Source organism: Nilaparvata lugens, chromosome 10 (assembly GCF_014356525.2).
Source record: "Nilaparvata lugens isolate BPH chromosome 10, ASM1435652v1, whole genome shotgun sequence".
Lineage (NCBI taxonomy): Eukaryota > Metazoa > Arthropoda > Insecta > Hemiptera > Delphacidae > Nilaparvata > Nilaparvata lugens.
Window position 1 is genome coordinate 1065694 of NC_052513.1, and position 27195 is coordinate 1092888.

The window sequence follows — 27195 nt, forward strand, 5'->3', positions numbered from 1 at the left end:
CAAAATAATATTCACCACACATGATACAAAACTTCCAATGTGTATCTTTGAAAGAGAAACGGAATGATTTCCGTATCTTTCAAGATATGAAAATGCAAGCGGCCAATCCTGACTCGTATCTTGATACAGATTAGAATTTGCAACGCAACACCAGAAAAGTCATCATTTTCTTATCAGTTTCCATAATGAAAGGATCGTCAATGTAGCGCTAATATCAAGTTGCGCTAAAGTAGTCAATTTTTTACTGTAATATGAAGTGAGAATTTATTCAATGAGAATACTTTTTTAAATTTATGTACCTAATAGTTTTTAGAATTTTGTTATTTAATTAAGAAAGTGCTAGACTTTATTTTAATGATTGAAATTGAACAAAAGTTGGTTTTAATTAAGTTTGAGTCCTTGGAATTGGATTTTTTCAAATTGGTACCTAGTTCTGGAAAGTGCTGGATATCTATAGTTGGACTAACAATACAATTATTTTTCGATTTCCTTCATCCTGATAAGGTAAAAAACACAGTCTTATGGTTTCTTACTAGACTATTATATTTATATGTATTAGTATTTTTCATATTTTCAAAATAACTGTTGTGAATGAACCACTTATTAATAGCTAGATTTCTTATCAATCATCCACCTCTATATACCATATATACCAAAAGCTAATAAGTCTTGGTAAATATGTTTTATCGATTGAAATAAACAGTGAAGCTACTACTTCATCGTTTATCACTGATTGATATTTTCTTGTGGCAATAAATAAAATTGTATATCATATTATATATTAATAAAACAATATTGAAACATGATGTAGGCTACCCTTTATTATTTAAAATATTACAACGACTAGTTTCAACCATAACTTAGGTCATTTTCAAGTTGAAATGTGGAAAATAAATAAACAAGTGATACTATATAATAAGAACATTTATGCTTATTTTCTTATGATTAATTTATTTCTTATTCATTATTTTTTTGGTTGAAGTTGAATATAATTAATTTAAATTTTATCAAAAAAAGGATTATTTAAATAGTATCAACTTGTTTATTTATTTTCCACATTTCAACTTGATAATGACCTACGGTAGAAATTAGTCAAGGGGTAACTTACATCAAGTTTCAATATTGTTTTATTAATTTATAAAAGAAGCCCATTTAAGTGAAGTGTTTTTATATTATATAATTATGTTTTTAACAATGAATTTTCAACTGTTTGGTTGTATTTTCACAAAAGGTATCTATCAGATTAAAGCATCTCAAATCTCCCAAATCTCATTTGATATAAGGTTTCAAGTCTCATAAAAATAATGAATTTCCATTGATTTCTGGTTTTTATGAATGATTTTTAGTCTATTGAATTTATTATTATTATTAATACTAAAAAAATCACAAAAGGCTTTTCAATAATATACATTTTTATGAATTTATTTCTTATCAACTGAATTTAAAAATAATATTTGTGTATGAAAGATTTTTTCCAAAATTTATATTTTGACACATGAGAAACTTGAGAAAGAATACCTATAGAATGAAAATTATTGGTTGAATTAGGAGGGGGGAAAATTTAATATACAGAATGATATTTGATTTACACATTGGAAATCATACTACGGTAGGCTACACAACTCCATATTACACTTCTGTTCCCAATGCAAGAGACAAAAGAAAACATCTTCAATATGAAATGCCGTTTTTTATCCTGAATAATAGTTTGAGCTATTCAAATGTTTGTTTCGTTTAAAAGAAATTCGTAAATGATGAAGAGAGTTTCTATTGTCTACCAAAGTTGCTCATAGCTAAGTGCGAACACTTTATTACTCCTTTGTTTCTAAAATGATGTCTTAACTTCGTAGTTTTCCATTCACAATAATTTATCTTCTCTCTTCTACAATATTGATTCTCTCTAAAATCTATTCATTCCACTCTTTCTTGTACGGCAATCACATTCTTTTTTGGGGAAAAATTACAATTCACATATATGAGAAGAATCACAGAATAAGGGGACTGGATGTGATGTACCATATGTGAGGAATAGCCTATTCACATACCTTACCGTGATCATAATAGTCTGATCGTTTTTAGAATGGAATTTCAATTCATTTGATAAGATATGATCAATAGTATTAATTTATAACACACTTTTTTATGTATTTTACACGACTGAAAATACATTGAAAGAGTATTTTAATGTTTACATTAGAGCCATGTATACACACGATATGCACGTCATGTAAAATACATCAAAAAAGTGTATTAATACATCGCAGTTCGGAATGGATCGAAAAACCATCACATTAATTAATAATTTAACAAAGTAGTTAAAGTTCAAGTGCTCATGATGCTTCAGATTGTAGGTGTACAACTCATCAAGAATGTTTACTATAAAATACATACAAAGGTGAAGAAAGATAGATATAATCGAATAATATTCTCCAGATTTCATTAAGAAGATTTGAAGAAGAGGAAAAAAATATCATCCAACAAGGAATCTAGTTTCATCCATCATTTATGATTACCTTAATAATTTCTCTATTTGAAGAAGTTTTGATTGCCTGAATGTCAAATCACATTTATAAATCAAATAATTATTCTTCCTCCAGCTGAGAATATATAAGTTTAGTATTTATCAGTGAACTAGGTGCATTTTATTTTCTTTTTGAACAACTAAATTACTACATAGCAGTCAGGTATGAAACTACTACAAAAAAAAACAACACCAGAAATGATCAATAAAATACGGTACCTAATAGAAAGTTTACACATAAACCAAACAGAATTATTCCACATTCAATATCTGACTGCTATGTCGTAATTTAGTTGTACGAAAGTGATTATTATCAAGCAGTTTATAATGGAAACAAACATTGAAGAGTTCTAATTTCTATGAAATATACAATTCAAACATAGTTTTCATCCTTAACTAGCATTTAGTGTAATCAATTTTACAGCTATCACGAAAAGGGAAGTTGATAACAACAGCTTGTCAGTTTTTGGTTTTGGGTTTCCGTTCTCCCATATTGTTTTCATTCCAGCATCTAGATTGTTTCTCTCTTTCCCACTTTAGATAAGAAGCATTAACACACATTAACAGCCTGAATAATAACAAAAGTCCTATCAATAGTTTTGTTTTCCTAAACCACAAATATTTTTTCCAAGTTTCTCCAGATATATATTTTTTCTCATTCACTGGTTGCTGGTTTAGGAATCAATCGACAAGTGGAGGATTCTATCCTAATTAAGGAAATATTTTAGATAACACAGTATAATATGGACAGAAAAACATTCAAAACTGATTAAGGTTTTAGGACTATGCAGAGTTTGACATCAAAGTTTTCACCAGGAAGTAGCAAATTGATATTTTACCAATATTGGAAGAAATTCACTCTCATCACTTCTAGGAAAATAATTTAAAGATGTTAGTGAATATTTTGTTACAAACTCTCAACTATTTTTTACACATCAATAAAGCAATATTCTCTTGGATTTTGAGGAGATGATAAACCAAAATATTATAAATATAGTAGAGTTGTTTGTGAATATTTCAAATAATTTTGTTACAAACTCTTAACTACTTTTCACAAATCGAAGCACTATTGTTGGATTTTGAGGAAATGATAAACCAAAATATTGATGAAAGAATAGTATAAATATAGTCTCAATGTTTATAAAATTTGATAATATTGATGGAAGAAAAATAAATTTATCACAAATCACAAAATAGTTTCTCAGCTATCCCGATAATATTTTTTTTTTTTTTGCAAAGCGCCCTCCAGAATATCCGGTGATAGAGATATCATGCATGTGTTCACAACCATTATTCTTATAGTTTAAAGTTGACGCTTCGATTTCAAACAAAATATTCGCTTTAGGAATGGGACATCAAAAACACATCATCGTGTCATGTAAAGGCATGAGGTTTCCGTCCGCTTAAATTGCCCATCAAGTTATAAAATAGGAATACAAACAAAACAATATCAGTCTCAACACACTCTTGGAAAATACTTTCAAATATGGAAAATCTCTGTTCGATCTAGAAACATACTGTAATGTCACCCTTCCAATTCTAAGCAAAACATTATCAGTTTCAATACCTACATAGAGAAAACTGTTTTTAGACAAGATATGCATGAGATATCTCCCTCTTCTATCTAACTGTGTATAATTTTTCTTCTGCTTCTATATATCTGCGTAAAAACCTGTTTATATTGTAATAATCTGCATGAATAAAGTAATGCAATCCTTCATCAGTAAAGGATTAGGCTTCCACTAATTTCAAATTCAGTTTTAAAATAGAACAATGCTAGTTTTCTCCGAGGGCAATCTCAATGAAGGTAAAGCCCGCATGAGTTGTACAGTGAACCAATCAAGTTCCTACTTAAATTTGCATTAAGCACCGATCTATTGCAAGGACTTAGTCCTACTCTGGGAAAAGCTTATTCTGTATTGTGGTGTAGTCATCAAGAGAACTTAAGGTAAGCTCTTTATACTTCTTCTGAGTACATTTTATTTAATTGTTTTCCAAGTGCAATTCCAATTTATTAAGGAATTATGATGGAGAGGGTGGGTAAGGGATAGTGTGAAGGTTATTTGCATAAATTATAAATCATTAATAAAAACAATATAAAAAATTGTAGTACCCTTTATTATTAAAAACTTTAAAATATTTTAAAGTTTTTAATAATAAAGGGTACTACAAGTTTTTATATTGTTTTTATTAATTTGTACAAAAGTAGCCCATATAAGTGAAGTGTTTTTATTGAAAGTCTTTTTTAAATTCTATAAAATCAAATTGTTATATCAATTATAACAATTGATGTACATTATAAAAATGTTTACCTTTTTATACCACACAAAATAACTAATGGAATTGAACATTCAAAAAACGGTAATCAGTAGATTGTGATTGTTTATAATGTAGAACCTGTTGAAATAATTAGGCTATATTAAATTCTAATAATCTTTACACAATATTGCTATATATTTTGTGTACATTATTAGCATTTGATACAGCCTAATTATTTCAACAGGTTCTACAATATAAACACATCATACAGATTATTTAATTTTTTTTAAATGCAATCCCATTAGTTAATTGCAATGAATTTTTTCATATTTTTTGGAGATTATTAGCATTTTTTGGATAGATGAACTGATATTTATTGAGATAGGTACTTGAATATGGTAGTTCTAAATACTTTTTAGATTTTGTGATGCATTTTACTAATTGAAATGATTGATTGAGATGATGTTTACTTCCACAAAGTAACAAAATTTCTGATTCCATACCTGTTACATTAAATATAGTAAACTGTTGATATAGATGAAATGCATAACATAAGTATGAGTCTTCTCCTTTTGTTTATACAATTTACCACACGAGTGCTCTTACTGAAACGAGTGCATATTAACTATAATATTATTGATTTCATAAGTCGATTGGAAACCGCCCAAATAAATTTCAGGATGGAGTAAATAGATTGTTCATTGAATATGATGATTTGAATTATATGGTGTAAGAGAGAGCTTCATGCTATGCTTAAAGAGAATATAATCGCTAGAATTATCAAAGTAAACTTAACGCAGAGTGTAACATATGTTAAACTCTTGAGCTACCTTGACCCTAATACACAAATTATTTGTACCTACCACCGTAAAAGGTAAGACTACTTGTGTATTCTCCAGAGACTGACATTCGAAGATACCGTCCTTTCTCATACATCTTCACAAAAATACATCACATTGTCAAAATTATCATATAATCATACTTCAAGTATACATTTTTCTTCAAACATTGAAAATCATAAGCGTTGAAAATGATAATAACGATAAACCATAGTGTATTTTCGTTAATTTTGTATGTTTTCTATCTTAAACCATATTCAATTATCACATTTCCCCACTTTTTCAAATTTCGTTCAATCATTATTTTATTTATTTAATATTTTTTTAAAGTTTTTATCCAGGTCCCTCCACCCTATGTTATCGGATGGACACGCTATATTGTCGGCCCCGGCGAAAGTATATAGATCTGTCGTGAGACACAGCTCAAATGTTATATTAGCAGACTAGGTGGAACAATAGCCTACTGTAATGGGGACTCCCTACCAGAAAAAGACCAAAAGCTGATATCAAATTCACTCTATAGTACCAGAGTATATTATAGGCCGACGTATAATATCATTCAACACTTTTTTAATAAATTCTCACAAAGCTTGTTATGTTTGAGGTAATCATTATAATTAAACACAAAGTAGTTTATTTCACTAATTAGCATTAATCAAATTAAAAAGTCAAAACCCGACATCTCTTCTAGTATTGATACCGAACTCTAGGGTAAACCAGCCCACGTTGGGACACCAAAATTCAAACAGCTATAACTTGGGCAAAAATGCAAAAAACAATTTTTTTGGGAGTGTCCCAACCTGGGCTTAAGATCGGCCCACGATGAGACATCCCTTGCCCAGGTTGGAGCATTGAATTAAAAATAAGCAATCAATTATTTTTGTTAATATTTATTAAAAACACATTTGAGTCTACATTTTATTATAAATATTAATAGTATAAATACATTATTTGAAAATTTTTGAAAATTTGAAAATGTCAAAGTGTGTTTGAATCGATGCCTCTGAAGCAACATTACATGCTATAATCATAATAGCCTATCATATTTATTCATAATTTATATCATTGATATGTAGTCTTGAGTAAACTAAGATTCAGAAGCAGTGCTCATTATTATAATAGAAGCATAAATCATATATGATTGAAGTGTCTCAATGTGGGCTGTCCCAAGGTGGGCAGATGGTCATGGCTTTGTTTTAGACAGAATAACTGGATTATAAATAAGAAGAGTACAATAATCTTTTATGTGTCAAAATATTCATAAAATAATACAGAAGGCATATTCGATGTGAGACTTTCCTTGAATGGTGGATTTTTAGAGTAAAAAATAAAATTTCCCTCTTCCAAAAAAAAACTTTGAGGTTACAAAAATGTGTTTTCAATTTTTTATTTATAATGACTGGTGCTACAGCTGAAATTATTATGTCTGTAAATAAGGCTATGAACAGCTGATAAAACAACGCAGTTCTTGCCAGCCTAACACTCACTAATTACCCACAAATTGAAGTGTCCCATCGTGGGCTGGTTAACCCTATACAATTCTTAATTTTAATAATAATCTTGCACTTTTTCACAGTAAGGAAATTTAATACCTTACTATTTCTTTGATTTTTCATTACTCTTGATTGATCAATCTTGAATTTTTAATATCAGGCTATCTGTTTTCACAACGCTTTTTTACGAAAAATACTCATATTTACTTCAATATCATGTTCTTCACATCTTTCATTTATGCACGCTCCTGTTTCAGGAGGAAAATGCTACAATAGCCAATCAGAATGCTGGATTTCAACGGGAATTTGGCTGTCATCTGCCTTTTGTTACTAGTGTTCATTATTAGTACAGTCAACAGCCAAGTTAATAGCGTTGAATTCGTGTCCCTCTATCACAATAAATCGCATCTTGACGTCACTTTACATTCGTTAGCCAATGAGCATCCAGATAAGGCCAGACTCTATTCTATAGGAACTTCAAGGAGAGGTGAGTTGAAGCATCATCAAATGATACAATATATTTGTATTTGGAAATTGATCAATCTGATAAATTCAAAATTGTAGTAGACACATTTTTTTGGACTCAAATTTGTGTACGAATTATCATTTAAGTTATGTAAGTAGTAACCTTTAGACGGTGGATTCCAAATTAAGGTTTGAAACAGTTTTGGGCAAATGCCTGTTGTTTTTACCTGAATTGTATTTGCATATGAATGAATAAATAAATAAATAAATATTACCTACTTCTTTTTGGAGTACCTATGCCTACCTACCCATTCTATCTATATAGATACCGTAGCTGGAGCCGTTGATCATGAGATTTTATCATCTAATAAATAAATAATAATATCATTTAATGACATTGAGAAATATTTTTTTCTTGACGGAAATCGACAACACTGTTCTCCTATCTTTCTCCACTGTCATTATAACGTGGACCTCACTATAGTGAGCTTCACCATAGACTGTCAGCATCGTGTGAATGGGAAATGTTGGTGATATTCATAGGAAATTTCTGGCTGTTTGAAGTCAATAGTGAATCCCTCAATCTTTATTCTCATCAATTAATTTTTCATACTTTGTAAAATACCTTGAATAATTAACAATACTGTCATTTAATGTAAATTAGGTAGTGTATTAGGCAGTAAATTTAAAAAAAGAATACCATAATTCTATTTCATAGATAAAATAACGTAGCCATGAAATTCATACATTTTAGCCAGTAAATATTTGTAACATAATTATATAAATGGATAACTTTAATCTAATCTACCAGTAGTTCTGTGAACAGTAGACCTCACGCAGTTTTCTCATCCACAAGTATCTGATGTCACCTGTTCTAGTTGATTCAGTTGAATCACAATAATTCACAGTTGGATCATAATTTACTCTTGAAAACTGTTATTTGTTTTCTCCAAGATCAAAAACTCACTTATGTTGATAAACTCAGTTCACGTTTAAATTTGTATCCCATATGATAAGTTATCCAGTTCCGTGATAATCTTTCCATCTAAATAAAATATTTCTCAACTATTTTAAAATTATTTTTTTCAATCAAGAATAATATCATTTTTTCATTTAATGATTTTTTATTTTATTTTCAATCAGCTATTAAATTTGTTTTTCAAATGTGAGAATATTGATACTGATGGGCACGCATCATAAAAAATATTGAAACCCTACCTTATAGAAACAGACACGGCCAGACATCTGTGTAATGCATGCAATGAATAATCCACTTGTCAGCTGATTGTTATGAATAATTCTATAGTCTGATTAATCCTATCTTCAAACTAGATTATATATATAGTATATCAGAGTATGGAAAAATTCCTTTTCTTTTCATATTGTCCTTAAAATGCAAAATTTCAAAAAGAAAACATTGTGTATACATCGACGCGCAGTTGGAAAAGGAATATTCCTATCAAATCTCATCGAATTCTATCTACGTGTTTGGCCGTAATCGCGTTACATACAGACAGACAAAAGAAAATCCGAGTTAAATCATATACCTCACTATGTTCGGTCAAATAATCCTGCTTGATTTCCACTCTTCTTCTTCATTAATATTCTTCTTCATTCTTCCACCACTTCCTTCTCCTACTTTCTTCTCCTAACTCCTGTGTTATTCTCCTACTCTCTCTTTCTACCCCTGATCACTTTTTCCCCCTCAACCATACTTTCCCTCTTCGTCTGTACTTTTATTTCTGTCTCGCTTCAGACACGGACCTTTGGGTGCTCGAGTTGAATGGAAACCTGGCGGAGTTGAATTCAGCCAATGGCGTTCTCGGAGTGCCTCATGTTAAACTGATCGGCAATATTCATGGCAACGAACCAGTCGGCCGAGAAATGATTTTGCGGCTAGCAAAGGTGAGCGAGCACTAACTACAAATAAAATATTGAAAAATGAGAGAAATAGAGGTAAAAATTATCATCAATCGCTACACTACAATAATAATATCTTTACTGTGGTCCACGTTATAATGACAGTATTTGATTAACATTGGTGTTGTTATCCTTGTCTATCATCCTTGTATCATCTTCCTATAGTGTGATCCACGTTATAATGATAGTATTTGATTTACATTGGCGTTGTTATCCTTGTCTATCATTCGAGAAATCATGTAGCACTATCCTCTTCTAGCTCCGCAACGTTATCAGATTAATTTTTGAAAGTGTAGGAAAATAATAATTAATAATAGTATTCAATCCCAATTGAGAAAAAGGATTGTAAAAACATTGAAAGATATTCTTTCTTGACGAAAATATAGATTATTTTAAACAAGAATGGAAAGATAAAATTACATCAGATAATACCGGTATCAGCTATCCCCTATAGAAGGCAGTGGCAAGGCAGAGAATCGGCAACGCTGTTATCCTATCTTCCTTCACTGCCACTATAACGTGGACCTCACTATATTTGCTATTAGATTGCCGAAGTTCGGCTGGCTCTTTTCCCAAGATTGAGCTTGTTCTTATGGGAGTGAAGTAGCACACCTAATGATCTATTTTATAGAATAATTATTTCATTATTACAGTATATATTTCACAAAATACAAAGTAAAAATCGTTGCCCATCAGAAAACTAAAAAAACTTCACTTGATTCACATTCAATCCACTGATTAATTTGTGCAGCACCTATTGGAAAACTATACAACCGATAGTGAGGTGAAATGGCTGATGGACAATACAAGGATTTCACTGCTTCCATGCCTCAACCCGGATGGATTTGAAATCGCCGAAGAAAAGGAGGAACTTGATGACTGCCGGCACGATACATACGTAGGAAGGTAAATATTTTCAGAACAATCGAATATTCATAGAAATTCTTTGTGGATGTAAATACATTTTTTGATGCAACCATCGACAGCATTCATTAGTTGTATTTTGTGAGAGATGTCGCAGTAGGTATTTCTCCATAATGAATTAAAATTACATTTACATTACATTTATTACATTCCTTAATCACAACATCAAATTATTGATTGGGAGAGAATCAACAGGATAAACCCAAAACTGTTCCTCTCCCTAATTTTGATAAAAATAGTCCAAATGAGGTTATGAAAGCACTTTTATAAAGATCACAAAAATGTACATTCCAAATATACATTATACTAAAATTTTGTATCTCGGTTGATCAGAACGATGAAATAAACTATTATTAGACTTGAAAATGCATTAATAAATTGAAAAATATTAACAAATATTAACGCAAATTAATCACGTCAACCTTTTTTTGACAAAAAATTAAATCAAATCAAATTGTTTTTTATTATTTATGATAACAGGGTACAAAAATTCAAATCATACAACAACGCTACATCTTCTGCAACCAAATAATCATAAATAAAACTTACAGTGCTGACTAAATTCTTGACAAGAGTTCTTGATAAATTGATTGTTATTGAATCGTTGAATGAAAAGCAATGATGATGATGAATGAGAAATACTGATAGTTTTACGTGAATCTTACAATGAAGCAAATAAAGACTAGACTTTTAGCTTATTATTCTCATTATCATCATCCCTGCATAGTAAACGTTCTTGGAGAACTTCCCTTATTAACATTACAATATTCACAAAAAACTATGCTTATTGAAAATAACATATTCAAATGTTTTATTGTGAATTAGGTGATGAGCGGATATCAAATTCTGAATTTAAAGGTCAGTTTTTGTCTTCCGGCCACATAGGCCAAAGAAGTCATTGACTATTTTCGAATGTTTCTAATTTTTTGTTGGTCTAGTGCATATGCACATAATGGGCCATACACATAGAAAAAAAGATATGCTTCTGCTTGTGAAATCTGAGAAATAGACTGAAGGAAATACTTCTACTTGTATTTATAATAGCTTCGAGCAAAACCTTGTACTTCTAGAGACCAGTGTTGATTGACAATGAAATAGACTAAATAATAATATGTGTGATTGGCAAGGCACTGGTGACTGAGCTGCGCGCCAAAAAACTACTCTGTACTGTACTCTGTCTCTGTGAAGTGTGTGTAACATGCCTTAAGTAAAACGTTTGAGTTCAATGTATTGGTTTGACTTTAAAGTAAAAATAAAATCAGTAATAATGTTCAAATAATCGTAATACTTTATTTCTTCACCGATATAACCTTCAACAACCAGAAGATTATCCTTATTACGGTATACTCGAGAAAAAGTAAAATGGGTATTCATGAGCTTGACCATTTACTCCACATAAAAAGCATATCATTCAAAAATTATGGGAAAATTTGTGATATTGATGATTAAATAGAGCAAAAATGTTCTTAAAATATCAATTAATTTTCAATTAAATATCAATGTCACTCAATTTACCAGAAATAAAAGTTATTTTTGGTCATTTTTAGTAAATTGGAAAATTTTCTCAAAAATTGATATATTTGGGAAATTCTTGTTTTATTCAATTAACAATACAATCAACAAGGAGTATTTATCCATATAGTTCCATGGATTTATCTCTCACCTAATTTGAAATGATCTACTATGAATGTTTGTTTAAGCCACTTGTAATGCTAAAGAAATGTTCACTAGAGTAGACGTTAGTTGGCATGACTGCAAGATATGGAGGAAAGTAAAAGCCAACCTTTTATTTTTTGCTAGAAGGATATCCTCCAAGTATAAGTGGTGAACATTATGAACACGGAAAAAAGGAAATGCTTATACTATACCACAGAGAAGAAGAGAAATTCCTTCTACTTTGTGACTACTAGCTTTTGCTCCACAATGATAACCTTATACTCCTACCATTTACTTGGAAGGATATCCTTCATTTTTATGAATACGGCCCAATATATTAAAATAATAGCAATTTCAACACCACAGTTGTGTTGTGTATGATGTTGTAGTACGTACTTTTCCATATTGAAAAATGGTTGACAATTTCAATGTGTTTTCATAATCGTTTCATTTATCTCATGTTGTGTCATTGATTGTTTACTAAAACCATATTCTGGAACAGTGGAAATGGAATTGGAGTGGACCTCAACAAGAATTTCCCGGACTATTTTCGGAAAAATCAATTCCGAGATGAGCCAGAAACCGAGGCTTTGAAACAATGGATGTACACCAACAACTTTGTGCTGTCTGGCAGTCTTCAGGATGGTGCTCTAAAAATCACTTATCCCTTCAACTCTCTAGAATCATGTGAGTACAAAAAAACTGAATAAAAACATAAATACTTGTGATCAATATAATAATTATTCATATAACTATAGCTCGTTATATGTTATCTATGAAATAATATAAATAGAAAAGAACTGACTTATACATGTACGGGATATGAAATACACGAGTGACGCATCATCACGTCTCAACTACTCAACTGATTAATTTTAATTTTAAATATAGATTCTTAATTTACCGAGAGAAGTAATAGGCATAATTCAAATTCTTCAAGATTTCAGTTTGTCAAGTTTTACAGACCCTTGCGGAGCACGCGTTACCTACTTATATTTAATAGAAGCTGAATTCAAATGTAAAAACTCAAACTGACAACTATGATGATGAGTTTGATTAATTAATTTGAATTTGTTCAATTTAGTTTTATTTGATTCACTAGATTATGATAGAAATGGGAAATACACTTTCCAAATGTAGTGCAATTTATAGACAACATTTATATGAATAATACATACGTATTTCCCAATGAGTATAAATAAAATAAATAGATGACGCCTATTCTCAAATATGGTGCTGGAAAATAATTTGTAAGTTAATAATGATATGAAAAGCCAACCGATATATAATATACAGAGGGACACAGAATAACTGGAACTTTTAAAGACGCCATAGAATATTAGTGGGAAGTGGAAGGGGCAAAAATGTATTTTATTCAAACTAATGTAAAGTTCAAGTTTGAATTATTAATAACATCTATCACTTTTTGATAATTACTTCTTTAAGATGGCTTCCTCCCGAACGAATACACTCTTGAAATCTGTGTTGACGATTCCTCATTGATCGCTGCAAAATCTGCGTTTCCTGGTCCCATGATCTGTCCACCTGCGATTTTCTGTTTGTGGAGCTATCTCAAATCAAACGTTTCCAAAACTTGACCAATAACCTTGGTTGAATCATAACAGCCTTACCAAAACGCTCATTAGTCTAGTAAAAAATGACAATGAGTAGGACTGCAGCAATGGTCGAAATTGGTAATAGAAGCACTTTTGAATTTAACACAGGTGTCAAACAAGGCGATGGACTATCTGCAATTCTATTCAATATTGCATTGTATAGAGCTATTGAAGGATTAGATAGGGGAAATATTTCCCACCGAATGTATCAGGTATGTGCATATGCGGACGATGTAGCAATAATTGCAAGAAGGAAAGATGTCCTGCAGGAAACGTATCTGTTGCTAGAAAGAGAGGTGAATAAGATTGGCTTTGGTAGTGAATGAAAGTAAAACGAGGTATATGAAAATATCAAGGAGTCAAGCAAAAAGAGTTCCACAAAACCGTCGAATTGGAAATAAGATATTTCAAGTTGTAAGGAACTTTAGCTACTTGGGGGTTGAACTGAATAACGAGAACAAGATGGGTTACAGCATAAAGCAAAGAGTATTGGCTGGAAATAGAGCATACTTCAGTAACATAAAACTTTTGAAGAACAGGCTCATATGTAGAAACACGAAACTTAAAATATATGAGAGCCTGATTCGACCTGTTGTAAAAAACGTACGACTGTGAATCTTGGATGTTAACAAAAGAAGACAAAAACCATTTAGGCGTTTTTGAAAGGAAAATCCTAAGAAAGATTTAAGGCCAGTTAAAGAAGGAGAGGAATGGAGGAGAAGAACTAATTCAGAGCTCGAGGCATTGATAAAAGGCCGAAATATTGTAAAATTTATAAAGGCACAGCGGCTTAGATGGTTTCGACATATTTGTAGAATGAACGAAAACAGAATGCCTAAAATAATATTCACGGAAAGGCTACATCCAAGAAGAAAGATAGGAAGGCCGAGAATAAGTTGGGAAGATGAAGTGAGAGACGATCTCCAAAAAATGGGATATTGAGGATGGAGACAATTAACAGAGGACAGAGAAGCGTGGAGAGCTGTAGTGGAGGCGGCCAAAGCTCATAATCATAATAGACAATTTGAAATGAAATTAACAATATTCCAGCTGCAATGATGTAGCAATAGTTCAGGAATCTCGAAACAGATTTCAAGAAAGTATTCGTGCAGGAGGAAGCCATCTTGAAGAAGTAATTGTCAAAAAATGATAGATGTTATTAATAATTCTCAAATGGTAAGTCTTCAACTTTATGTTAATTTGAATAAAATCATTTTTATCCTTCCCACTAATGGTAAGTCTTCAACTTTACGTTAATTTAAATAAAATCATTTTTATCTTCCCACTAATGTTTTATGGCGTTTTTAAAAGTTCCCATTATTCTGTGTCACTCTGTATTTCGATTTGTTCACCAAAATACATATAGAATGCATCAACAGAGATGTTGAACATCTCATCTTGGTGGGTATAGGCTATACAAAACCAAATAATTCAATTTATGGACTTTTTTCAAATATAATAGATGATTTGTGATACTTCTATCAACAGCCCATTTGTGGTCACACATCCTGAATTCGACGATTCCTCGGAGCGGATCCAATCATAATACCAGCAGAATGCATAGAATCAACCACATTCCTCGCGAAAGGCATAAAACAGCAAAAGAGGTTGCTCATTTCTGTAAGAACTAGAAAAAAGTTGTCAATTCACTCATGGTCGGTTGTGGTTGCACTAAACAATAACTTTCCAAGGCGTTATTTGAAAGCTATTCTAAGCGAAAGCACTAACTACGGTAGTAATATTCACACTATAGTGAGGTCCACGTTATAATGGCAGTGTTTGATTAGTAATGGTATTGCTATCCTTGTCTATCATTCAACAAAGCGGATAGCGCTATCTCTTTCTCGCTTTGCGCAGTTGCCAGATCGGCTTTTAACAATGTAAAATCAATAATTAATTAACAAAATATTCCATATTAATTATGAAATTATTGAAAAATATAATTCCTTGCTTAATAAAATATAATTTATTATTTTAAACGAGAATGAACAATTAATATTACATTAATAAACCTGTATCAGCTACCGTCTTTAGAAGGCATTGACAAGACAGTGAGGATCGGCAAGGTTGTTCTCCTATCTTTCGCCACTACTATTATAACGTGGACCTCACTAGGCACATATTTTATGGAAATATCCAGATTAAGATGGAGTGGCAAATGTAAAGTTACATGTTGGGGAACATCTTTTCCATGTCAATTATTGATCATAAATAATAGAAGGAGTGGGCTGCTACACATTTAAAAATAATATATTTTGTGGAATTTCTCCATATTAAGGTGATATGAGAATTATAAAAATACATGTTGGGGAACTGAAAACATCTTTTCCATTTCAATTATTGATTATAAATAATAGAAGGATTAGTTTACGAATTTTAAACTAGCTTATAGAATTAAGTTTGTTTCTCGGTAATTCTTTAAAATTATATTTTTAATATGTGAATATTTCCTATTCTATGTAAAATATCTCTTCTATGTTTAGTTTTGAAGCATCTAAATTTGAAAATCTACTTTGTGAAAATACTTGAGGATTGAAAATTTTGTGAATTGAAGAACTAGAAGACTTGACCTATTTCGGACTATGTGTTACGTTATCTGAATTTGGGAGAGGAATAGCACAAGGTTACCTTATTTTCCCTCTCCCTATCATTTTGATAATGTACTTATTGTATAAATGAATGATATGTTCTGGAATTTCTCCATATTTGGTTGAAATAAAAAATATAAAATTACATGCTGAGGAACTGACAACATCTTTTCCATTTCAACTTGATTATAAATCATTGAAGGATAAGGCTACACATTTTTCTATTAACGTGACTAGTAACTAACGGTGAAGAGTGTTATTGTGGTGGCGGTGGCACTTTCTAATTTATTATGTTGGAGTTCTTTTAGTTAAATATTTGTCAATACTGAAGTAATTCAAGATGACGTCACTGCTTCAAGGAGAAGGAACATTTTAATCGAATCTTTCATACTTACAGTGTTGGAGATTATTGATTAAACATAACTTCAATCTATTATGATAAAACAAACCTTAAAAATTGGTATGTTATTAAAAATCATATCCATTTTATAAAACCCCATGAATAAATTATGTTTTATTGCTAAATTATTAGGTGAACTAGGTTTTAAGGTACGGTACCGTATTGCTGGAGTTTTAGGTTTATAGATTTAATGTGAACCTCAAGTTTTAAATATAGCCAAAAGTCGATAAATCTATAGGACTACAATCCTATCAATATTTCGCTCCAATTTTAATCAAGTAGGCTTTATCATGTGGAATGAAATCCGATGAAAATGTAAAATATTATTTGGATCTTTCAAGAAGTTTAGATCTCGTACCTTTTGAAGACTTCTGGATATTTTGAATTTTTTTGAAATGTTCTTTCGAATCTTTCATGGTTCCAGTGTTGGAGATTATTGATTAAACATAATCAATTTATTATTATGATTAAAAAACCTTAAAAATTGGTATGTTATTGAAAATTATATCTATTTCATAAAGCCCCATGAATAAATTATGTTTCATTTCTAAATTTTTAGGTGATCTAGGTTTTAAGGTACGGTACCGTATTGCTAGAGTTCTAGGTTTATAGATTTGATGTGAACCTTTAGGGCCGGTTTCCGAGCTCGGGATTTAGCTGAGTTCTAGACTTTAAACAGCTGGAGTCTGAAAATTGGCTTTCCAAAACGGGAGGTAGTCGCAGCTTTTATAACAGTAGTCGCAGTTTTTATTTTCTCATTTCTATAATTGAAAACGTTTTTCCTTGACGAAATTAAACATTCTTAAATAATTAAAAATACCTGCAACTTTACACTATTTTCTCTTTATTTTATTTAGTGTTCAATTTTCTAGTTTTCGAAATTTAATTCAAACGTGACTATGACAATGACTGCGACTACGCCCCGTTTCGGGAAGCCAATTTTCTGACTCTAGCTGTTTAAAGTCTAGAACTTAGCCAAATCCCGAGCTCAGTAACCGACTCATAGTGCCGGTTGCACAAAAGCCGGTCAAATTCTAATCGTGATTAATTACACAAGAACCAATCAGAAAAGCCGTCTTATCAAAAAGGCCTTCTCTGATTGGTTCTCGTGAAATTAATCATGGTTAAAATTCAACCGGCTTTTGTGCAACCGGGCCTTAGTCTTAAATATAGCCAAAAGTCGATAAATCCATTTTGTACATTCCTATCAATATTTTTCTCCAAGTGTTTCCATCAAGTAGGCTTTAACATGGGGAATAAAATCTGATGAAAATGTAAAATATTCTTTGGATCTTTCAAGAAGTTTAGATCTCATACCTTTTGAAGACTTCTGGATGTTTTGAATTTTTTGAAATGTTCCCATATATTAGCATACCGGTACACTATTATGATGCAACCATCTTGTACAGGAATGTGTGAATAAAGAACCTGATTTGAACATGTATAATCATAGATGTAGACTGGGATTTCCCCATCTAAGAATGAATAAAAGTCCTATAAAAGAATAAAATTGTTATACGGTATTGCTAGTCTTTTCTCACAGCTCTATAAACACCCTTGAACAAGATGTATTCAATTTTTCTATATCAAGATTTACGGAATCTTTTAGCTGTAGTAGACTTTAAGAAGTGTGTGGGTTTCTCACAGTGCTGTGGGCTCAAAATATAAAATGTACTTCAATTTGAATCATTCACTACCATATCTTTTAAAATGTTCAACTCTAACTCCTTTAATTCAAGTTTCTGTACCTGTGCTTTATTTGAACGAATGTTTAATTATTTTATTCTTCATTCAACAATTTCATATCTGATATTATCGATAATTTTTTAAATTTCAGTTAACAATTGGCAACTCGTCCATAGCTCCGATAATCCAAGTTTTCGTAGAACCAATAAAGTCATTTTTTCGAACTTATACATTCAATTATTTCATACTCGAATTACATTGATCGTCTTTCTTGGATCTCAGTTACCGGATCGCAACTCGTCTAAAGCTCCTATAACTTAATTCAAGTTTTTGTAAGCATGATATTTGAACTAATAAACTCAATTATTTCATATTAGATTGATAGTGTTTTCTTTTAATTTCAGTTAACGAATGGCAATTAGAGAGAAAAAATACGAGAAACCCAACACCCGACGATGACGTTTTTGAGGCACTGGCACAACTTTACGCGAAAGAAAATCCGAAAATTAACGAACCCTGCTTCAATCAAAAAGGAGGGGTCATCAATGGTGCAGCCGATCAACACTCGGTTGGTGCGTAATTTATTAAAATAATTATTTAAAAAAATATTCTTGAAGAATAAAAACAATTACATTGTTTGTAACAATTACATGCTTACATTGTCTGTTCTCGAGTCTACACACAGGCCACAGTGCCATGTAGGCAGTGAGGATAAAATGTAATTACATTCTATACTCACTGCATGTAGGCTCATTCCATATAATGTATATTATAATATTAAAACCTAACTCAAGCACTTTATTTTATACTTTCATATTATTCATCATTGTATATTTTTGTGGAATAAGTAAGATTTTTTAAATGATTTGACAATAATTGCTTGTAATTGGACAACTGTTTGTGATTGCTTGTTTTTTATTTATTTGAATAAACCATATTTATTAGCATCAATTTTAATGATTTATTGGAAACTGACACTTCCTAATATGAAATTTCAAACATAGAATTATGTGAGCTCTGTATTCAGAGATGTAGATTTTTTCCATGATGAAATAAATTAATAAGAAGACAATATTTTTTTATTTTCTACTCAATCTATGTTTTCTTAATGAATCGATTCATTTTCCAGATGTGAGTAAACTTGGAGAGCTTTTTCCTCATCCGTATCCACAGAACAAGATACTATTGTACATACATTAATTCTAATAGAGCATCAAACTAAAAAGATACATAAGAGCACTTATAAAGATTCTGAAAAGGTACACATAAGAACACAATAATTATGATTAAATTTGTAGAGTGAATATTGATGTTAACAACATTTCAAGTCTCTACAAAAATTATGTTTTTTTCCTACTTTATTTTTAATGACATCAAGTAGAAATTACAACATGATTATAGTTTTTTATTCCATAACACTATTTTTTTTTGTAAATGTTTGGAAGCATTAAAATTTTGACAACATTTGTAATAGAAACCGTATTGGGCTTAGCCTATTGTCTTATTCCATTTCATCATTTTATATGATTTGTGACTCTATTGAAATGAATAAATGAATTTTTGTATTTAAAGGAACCATGGCCGATTACAACTACCATGCCCATGGCTGTATGGAGTTGACATTGAAAATTTCTTGCTGTATCTATCCACCTTCTGATCAGTTGGAAATACTATGGAATGAGAATAAGGAGGTCAGTGCTTCTTACCGAATAGAAATTATAAAAAGTTGAACAGTTGAAAGTTAAAAAGTTGAATAGAAGTTCTAATGAAGTTGAACTTCAGTTGGAATTCGTGAATGGGTGAAAACCAATGTATTTCATGTTTCATATTTATTACATTTCTATTATATTTATTGAATTTCTATCCTATTATATTTATTGCATATCCTATTTATATTTACTACATCCTATTATATTTATAGCATTCGAACTGGCATTGAAAGAATTGCTCATAGAAAATCCACTATCCAGTACATTGTTTCACATTATGCGAAAGTTTTAAAACTATTGTAGATCAACCGAAATAAAAATCCTAAAATATTTTTTTATATTTGGATTCCACCTGAGAATGGGATGAATCTCATACTAAAATGAGAAAATTATTTCAATTACATGTGAGGATTCAAATTCGAATTCTTTATTAGCAATTTCATATTCGTACACAACATTTACAGCAGTGGTCGCCAAACAGTCGATCGCGAGCTACCGGTAGCTCGTGTGGTAGTTTTTGGTAGCTCACAGAAATGCTCGTGCAAAAGAATGCCGTCCTGTTTGAATACAAACACTCTCCCAGTCTGAAGAAAATCAATCACGAGAAAAATCCTCCACAGCACCGCAGCAATAACCAAGAATACAATTCTTCCAGACTTGAGACAACAGTCTGATCAACGATTTCAAGATATCAAAAGCATTATTATGGTACAATTCATCAACTCTCTTTGGAGAGCTCAATGCAGAAGATTTTGCAGCTTGTGTTGTAAAACATTTCGGTGGAGATCAGGCTTCAGTTGGAATGGAATTTGTGGATTTTCAAAAAATCTCTCAGACACTTTCTACAACTGGAAATAATTGGCCTCAAGTCCCCAAAGAGAAATATACAAATACTATTCAAGTTGCATTGAGGTTGAAAGCTATGTTCAGCTCTACTTACTTGTGTGGAGCATATTTTTCAAGTATGAAATTCATAAAAAAATCGATATAGGAACAGACTAACTGATGAACATTTGGACAACTGCATCAGAATGGCGGCTACAACGTACACTCCAAACATCAAGAAAATACTTGATGACCAAAAAGAGTTCCACTGCTCTCATTGAAATGTAAATTTCAACTTTTGTTATACTTTTTCTATGGGATAAAGTAGATTTCAACACTAGAGATGTATCTTAATAGGCAATAAAAGTGTGAAAATTTCTTTTTGCGTACCGTACTTTCTTCAGTCTGATATTTCTTGGTAGCTCACTAGAAGATTTATAAATGCTATTCTAGCTCACAGGCTCATAAGTTTGGCGACCATTGATTTACAGCATGTAGAGAATTTCTGCTTCGTCAATATAAAAAAATTAGAATCAATATAATCAATTACAGTCAATGAATGAATTAATCACAAATAAAAGTAAAAATTCTAGAACTAAACCTAAAACACACACTGGCGGCCTTGAAGGTCGCTCATGCCACCTTGAACTAGCTCACAGTTGAGTATTTTCGTTTTGAACGTCTCTTACACATCGTGCAATGAAACCACGTCGTTCACCCTCTTTACGTTTGACGAACACTTTTCCATCACGAATTCGCACAGAGAATAGTATATTCTGTTTTACACTTTGCCGAGCTGCGTTGAAAATGAAATTGAATAAGTTAATTAACAACTTAGGTAGGGCTACTTGTTGAATCCAATCAACATTGAATTAACTACCTTGTATTAATGGGTTGGATATCAGGAAGAGAAGCTGTCAATAGTCATCAAGAAACTCTCGGACAGAATAAAATGCTTTATGTGACAAATAGGTCAAAGCTTTTTCCTTGAATTTAGGATGGGATGAATCTCTCAAATTTCATAGTGTTCTAATAGATTATTAATGGTTTTATATTTTAAATATATAAGACAACAATTCGACCTGTATTGACGTATGGTAGCGAAACCTGAACGATCACTAGAGAGGATTGCAGAGTTTTAGCCTCATTTGAGAGAAAAATTCTACGTAGGATACTGGGACCTGTTAGAGAAAATGTTTATAGAAGGAGATACAATCAGGAACTCTATGCCATTTTCAGGGAACCTGACATTATTGGTGTAATTAAAGGGAATAGAATAAGATGGGCAGGACATGTCCAGAGAATGGATCCGGCAAGGGCACCAAAGAATGTACTGTACTGTACAGTTCAAGGAAAAGGGAAAGTGGGACGCCCTAAACTGAGATGGCTGGATGAACTGGAGAAGGACTTGAGAGAGCTGGGAATACGACGATGGAAGACGACTGCACTGGATAGAGAGAGGTGGACACTGATTGTAGAGCAGGCCAAAACTCGACTATCGGGTTGTAGTGCCACATAATGATGATGATGATGATGGTTTAATATTTTTATAAGTTGTTAATTAACTTATTCAACGCCTCCAGTGTGTGTTTTAGTTCTAGAATTTTTAGGTTTATTGTTTAGTAGAAAGAAGTCAAAGATGATTCTAAAAAGGTACTTATCCCATCTTATTTCTACTAAAGTATTCAGTATTCATTTATTGTATATATGACACTATAATCATAGTTATGACATTGGAGGAAAAACTAGGCTGAACTTGTACTATTTCTCTCCAAAAATTTCGATAAAATGTTAATGTTGTCCAAAAGTTAGGTAGCCCTTGCTTCGTATTCATAATATTATAGTTTGAAGGCTTTCATGTTGTTTATTCTATTATTGTATGATGGAATGGGTTTCTCTGTTTATGTGAATTAGATGAGAAGCTCTTCAAGTTTGGGACGAAAAATTTATGTAAAAATTGATGTTTATTATGTCTGTTGGTGTATCATCCCATAATAATGTGATTTATAGGCGAAAATATAATAATATTTTCAAAAGCCTGATCATTTTCTACTGAGGTGTAATTCTTTTTCATGGTATTTTTTCTTTGCCACTTTCTCTGAGCCATTTATAATTGAACAATGTTTTTAATTTTTGAATTATTTTGCAGGCTCTAATGAAGTTTATGGCACAATCACATAGAGGAGTGAGAGGTGTGGTGAGAAACGAAGATGGCCAGCCAATAGAGTTCGCGAAAGTTGTGGTCAGAGGTCGTGAGTTTCCTACAAATACCACAAAAAGAGGCGAGTTCTGGAAAGTATTGACTCGAGCAGGACTTTATACACTACGGGTGAGTGCTCTATTTCCACTGGCACAGTGGAAATATTATAATTTCCATGAGCTCTGATTGGAATTTTTCCACTGAGCACGGCCTAGCGAGTATGAATAATCCCATTTGAAGTTATGAGAATGATATCCTCAGTGTACCATTCACTTTCACCGTCACTGGTGTGTGATGGGAATCAACCATCAAGCTTAATATCGTAGATAAGATATTAAAATATTATCTACTAGCAGGTAACCCGTGCTCCGCAAGGATCTAATTAAAAACTTGTCAAACTGCACCTGCAGAGATCTTGAAGAATTGGAAATAGTCCTATAACAATCCTCGGTTAATTAAGAATCTATACCGTATGCAAAATCTCAAGGTAATCAGTCCAGTAGTTCAGACGTAATGATGCGTCAAACATAATTTTCCTATCCCGTACGTGTATAAGCCCGTTCTTTACTTTATTAGCCTTCTTCTTCTTTGGCTGTGCCTTATCCCATTGAAATGGGGTCGGCATTCCTTCCTCTTAGTCTGCCTCTCCACAAAGCCCTATCCAATGCTTCCTCTCTCCTCCAATCACTCTCCCGCAAGTCAGCCGCTATTCTATCTCCCCACCTCATCCTAGGTCTACCTGGTCCTCTCACACCATCCAAACCCAAATCCTGCACTCTTCGTCCAGCATAATGCTCCTCCCCTCGCTGCAAATGCCCAAACCACCTCATCCTTGTCTCCTGCATTTTCTTTCACAGTGGTCCAACTTTTACAATGTCTCTGATCAATTCATTTCTTATTTTATCTCTTCTTGTAACCCCACACATCCATCTTAACATTCTCATCTCAGTCACTTCCATCTTTCGTTCCTGTTTCTTTGAAATGGGCCATGTTTCTGTTCCATACAGCATAGCTGGCCTCACAACTGATCTATACACTTTTCCCTTCATTTGACAATTCACTCTCTTTTCGCAAAGAACACCACTCATTTTTCTCCAGTTCATCCATCCACAATTTATTCTATGCTGTATTTCTACATCAAGCCCTCCATCTCTCTGTACACTTGAACCCAGGTACTTAAAACTTGCAACTGGTTGGTGTTGGTTTCCTTCAAGCTGTAAGCGTAGCCCATCATTGTTTCCCAATACCATGTACTCTGTTTTTGATCGGCTGATCTTCAGTCCCCTTTCCTCCAGCCTATAGTATAGATAATTATATAATAAAGGAAAGAGCTGGCTTATACACTTACGGGATAGTATTAACGAATGACGCATCATCACGTCTGAACTACTGGATTGATCAACTTGAAATTTTCCATATAGATTCTTAATTTACCGAGGATGGTTATGATAGGACTATTTTCAATTATTCAAGATCTCAATGGGTCCAGTTCGTCAAGTTTTCAATTAGACCCTTGCGGAGCACGGGTTACTTGCAAGTTGGAATGAATCTAATGTTGAAATATCGAAGATGAATAGTTGAATAAAAATATTGCCTAATTGAACAAATAAATGAATTAATCAACCAATTAATTAAAATTGCTGATATTGAAGTAGGTTTAAACATAGATAAAGGATAAGCATAAGCATTGTCTCTCACTAGAGATTTTCATCGTTCTGGATACACTGTTTCAATAATAGAAAGATATAGATTAGAGGTTGGACAAGATTGTGTTGCATGTGTATGTCTCAGTACAGGTGTTGATAAATGTGAACAACTATTGAAAGGCCTAGTATGTGTTGAGAGAAAAATGATATTGGTTCTTGGTGCTATTGATAGTACTTTTATCACTGAAATACTACAATTGAAATATACAGTAGGGTGCAAAAGTCGGTTTACAATAAATTTTAGTCGGTTGCCGAAATCAAGCAAATCAAATCCAGTACCTCATCACCTAATCAGCTGCTTAATAGCATACGTTCCTTACGAACACCGCAATGTGAAAACTGTTGACAGCATCTTTCCATTTCTTAAAATTCTTCAAATAAAACTTCAACTGAGTTGTGGTCGATGTTGTAGAAACGTTCCATGATGAAATAAAAACACTTGAAAATGTGACCTGTGTGGTCACGAAACCATGGTCGTGTACCAAATTAAAGTGTAGAAAACTGACAACATCTATGTGTTTTTATTTCTTCAAATAAATTGTCAGAATTTATTTCTGCATAAATAATTAACCTAATATAATCTACAAGATTTCCATCACTATATACCTCGTTTAGTACTCCACTATATTATTATAAAGTGTTGACGAGAGTAAAGAGGAACGGAGAAATCCGAATAGAAAGCAGTGAGTACCAAGTAGTCAGAGAGCTAAACACCTCCTGCTAAGCTCTGTTGGCCTGTTATATACCATAAGCATTTAAGCTATATTTCTTGTCTCTGGTTTAACTCAAGTAAAGTTGGGAATAAAAAACCAGAACAGGAGACACTGAAAATTTTGTCAAGCTTTTAATTAAACACTTGCGGTGCTTGGTTTACCTGTTAGTTGACAGTAAATGAGCCATATATTTGAGACAATAATATTGTGATGACTACTTATTGTGTTTATATTATAGAATTTTCAATTTTCCTGTTCAGATCACCGCAGACGGCTACGAAACAATCGACCGACATCCATTCGTAGTACCACACGTACAGAACATTTCCCGTCCCAACTACATTTGGCTCGACATTACAATGAAACAAAGCAAAACGGGCGATCCACAAGAAAACACCGAAAAAGTTCCATCTTACAAACCTCCAGCTGATGAAGATAACGGAGTAGAACTGTTGAATTGGCCGGCGAAAAACAGGCGACCGGAAAACTTGGCTGCCGATTCCGATGGGCAGACAACTGAGTCTAGCCAATTCGAAGAACTGAACACAGGTGCAAGCACCTCCCAACAAACGAACTGGGACCTTTTGACTAACAACTACGCCATCATTATGATTGTGTTCGGATTGATTGCTCTGATTCTCGTTGTCGCCCTCATTTGTACGGAACAGTTTAGTGCTAGAAGTTTCAAATAAAATATGTTTTCAGATTTTGTTGTTTGATTTAATAGTTTTAGGGCCGTTTATTTGCACAGTCAACTGAATTTAATCAGCTGTTGGTGGTTCAAACTCAGAACGAACCACATTAAAACTAACGAGACTTATGGATTTCATTTTAAAATAAATTTTAGTTTAAACTGAAACTGTGCAAACGTCACTTTCAAAGTGACGTTTGTGAAAACGTGGGCTGTTTGTACAGCCAAAATCTGCGTCTTTCTACTTTTTCTCACCTTTTTCAAGAACTAATTGGCAAAAAATGTTCAAACTTGGTACACAGGCTCAGTGGATGAGGTATAAAAATGTTGTATTGAGAGGGTCTTGAAATAACACCCACGTTCCGCGGTTTTTAAGCGTTTTCCTGCGTTTTACAAGCTTTCTCAAGATCTAATTGACAGATTTGGCAGAAGTTCAGCAAGGGTCTAGAAATTTCGACTTGAGAAGATATTAGAATTACGCTAAAGATACGCCCAATATAGGCGCATTCACAGAGTTTTCAAAGCGTTTCCTAGCGTTTTTTAGAGGGTTTCTTTTTTCAAAATTTTCATTGAGTTTTCAATGCATTTTTCTACACTTCTCAAGCAAATTCATAATTGAGAGGGTTGGATATGGATGTTTGTTAAGTTCTCAATATCTATCCTGTTTCAAATTTCAAAGAAATATTAGACTGAAATACAATAATTCTCATAATATCCTAACCATGTCTCTAATTGAGAAATAACTGAATATTCATCAAGTCCGATAAAAAAATGCAATCCTGCACTACACAATTCAGATAAAACTGGTGATTTAATCGAGCCTGAAAGTCTCATTTGACTTCCTGACGGAAAGAAGAAAGCTCAAATGAAAAATGCAGGTGAGCGAGCAAGCCTGCGGATCCTATTCTTAGGATCCAACCGGTGGTCCAGGGGGCGGAGCCCCCTGCCTAGACGGATAAGACAAGCGAAGCAAGCCTGCCGCCG

At 32.5% G+C, this 27195-nt stretch overlaps 1 protein-coding gene across 2 annotated transcripts; it reads left to right on the forward strand.

The window, feature by feature from the left end:
* The first annotated feature begins 166 nt into the window (after window positions 1-166).
* Window positions 167-26226, forward strand: LOC111044577 (carboxypeptidase D). Of its 2 annotated transcripts, XM_022329759.2 has the most exons (10): window positions 169-504; window positions 7370-7599; window positions 9334-9482; window positions 10249-10403; window positions 12580-12764; window positions 15182-15313; window positions 18772-18939; window positions 19940-20058; window positions 23051-23230; window positions 25781-26226. In XM_022329759.2, exons 2-10 carry the CDS (start codon window positions 7398-7400, stop codon window positions 26210-26212), a joined length of 1722 nt encoding a protein of 573 aa, XP_022185451.2. In that variant the 5' UTR covers window positions 169-504; window positions 7370-7397; the 3' UTR covers window positions 26213-26226. The 2 variants fall into 2 exon arrangements, with proteins under 2 accessions (XP_022185452.2, XP_022185451.2); XM_022329760.2 differs by lacking the exon at window positions 15182-15313 and having other exon boundaries at window positions 167-504.
* The last annotated feature ends 969 nt before the right edge of the window (window positions 26227-27195 follow it).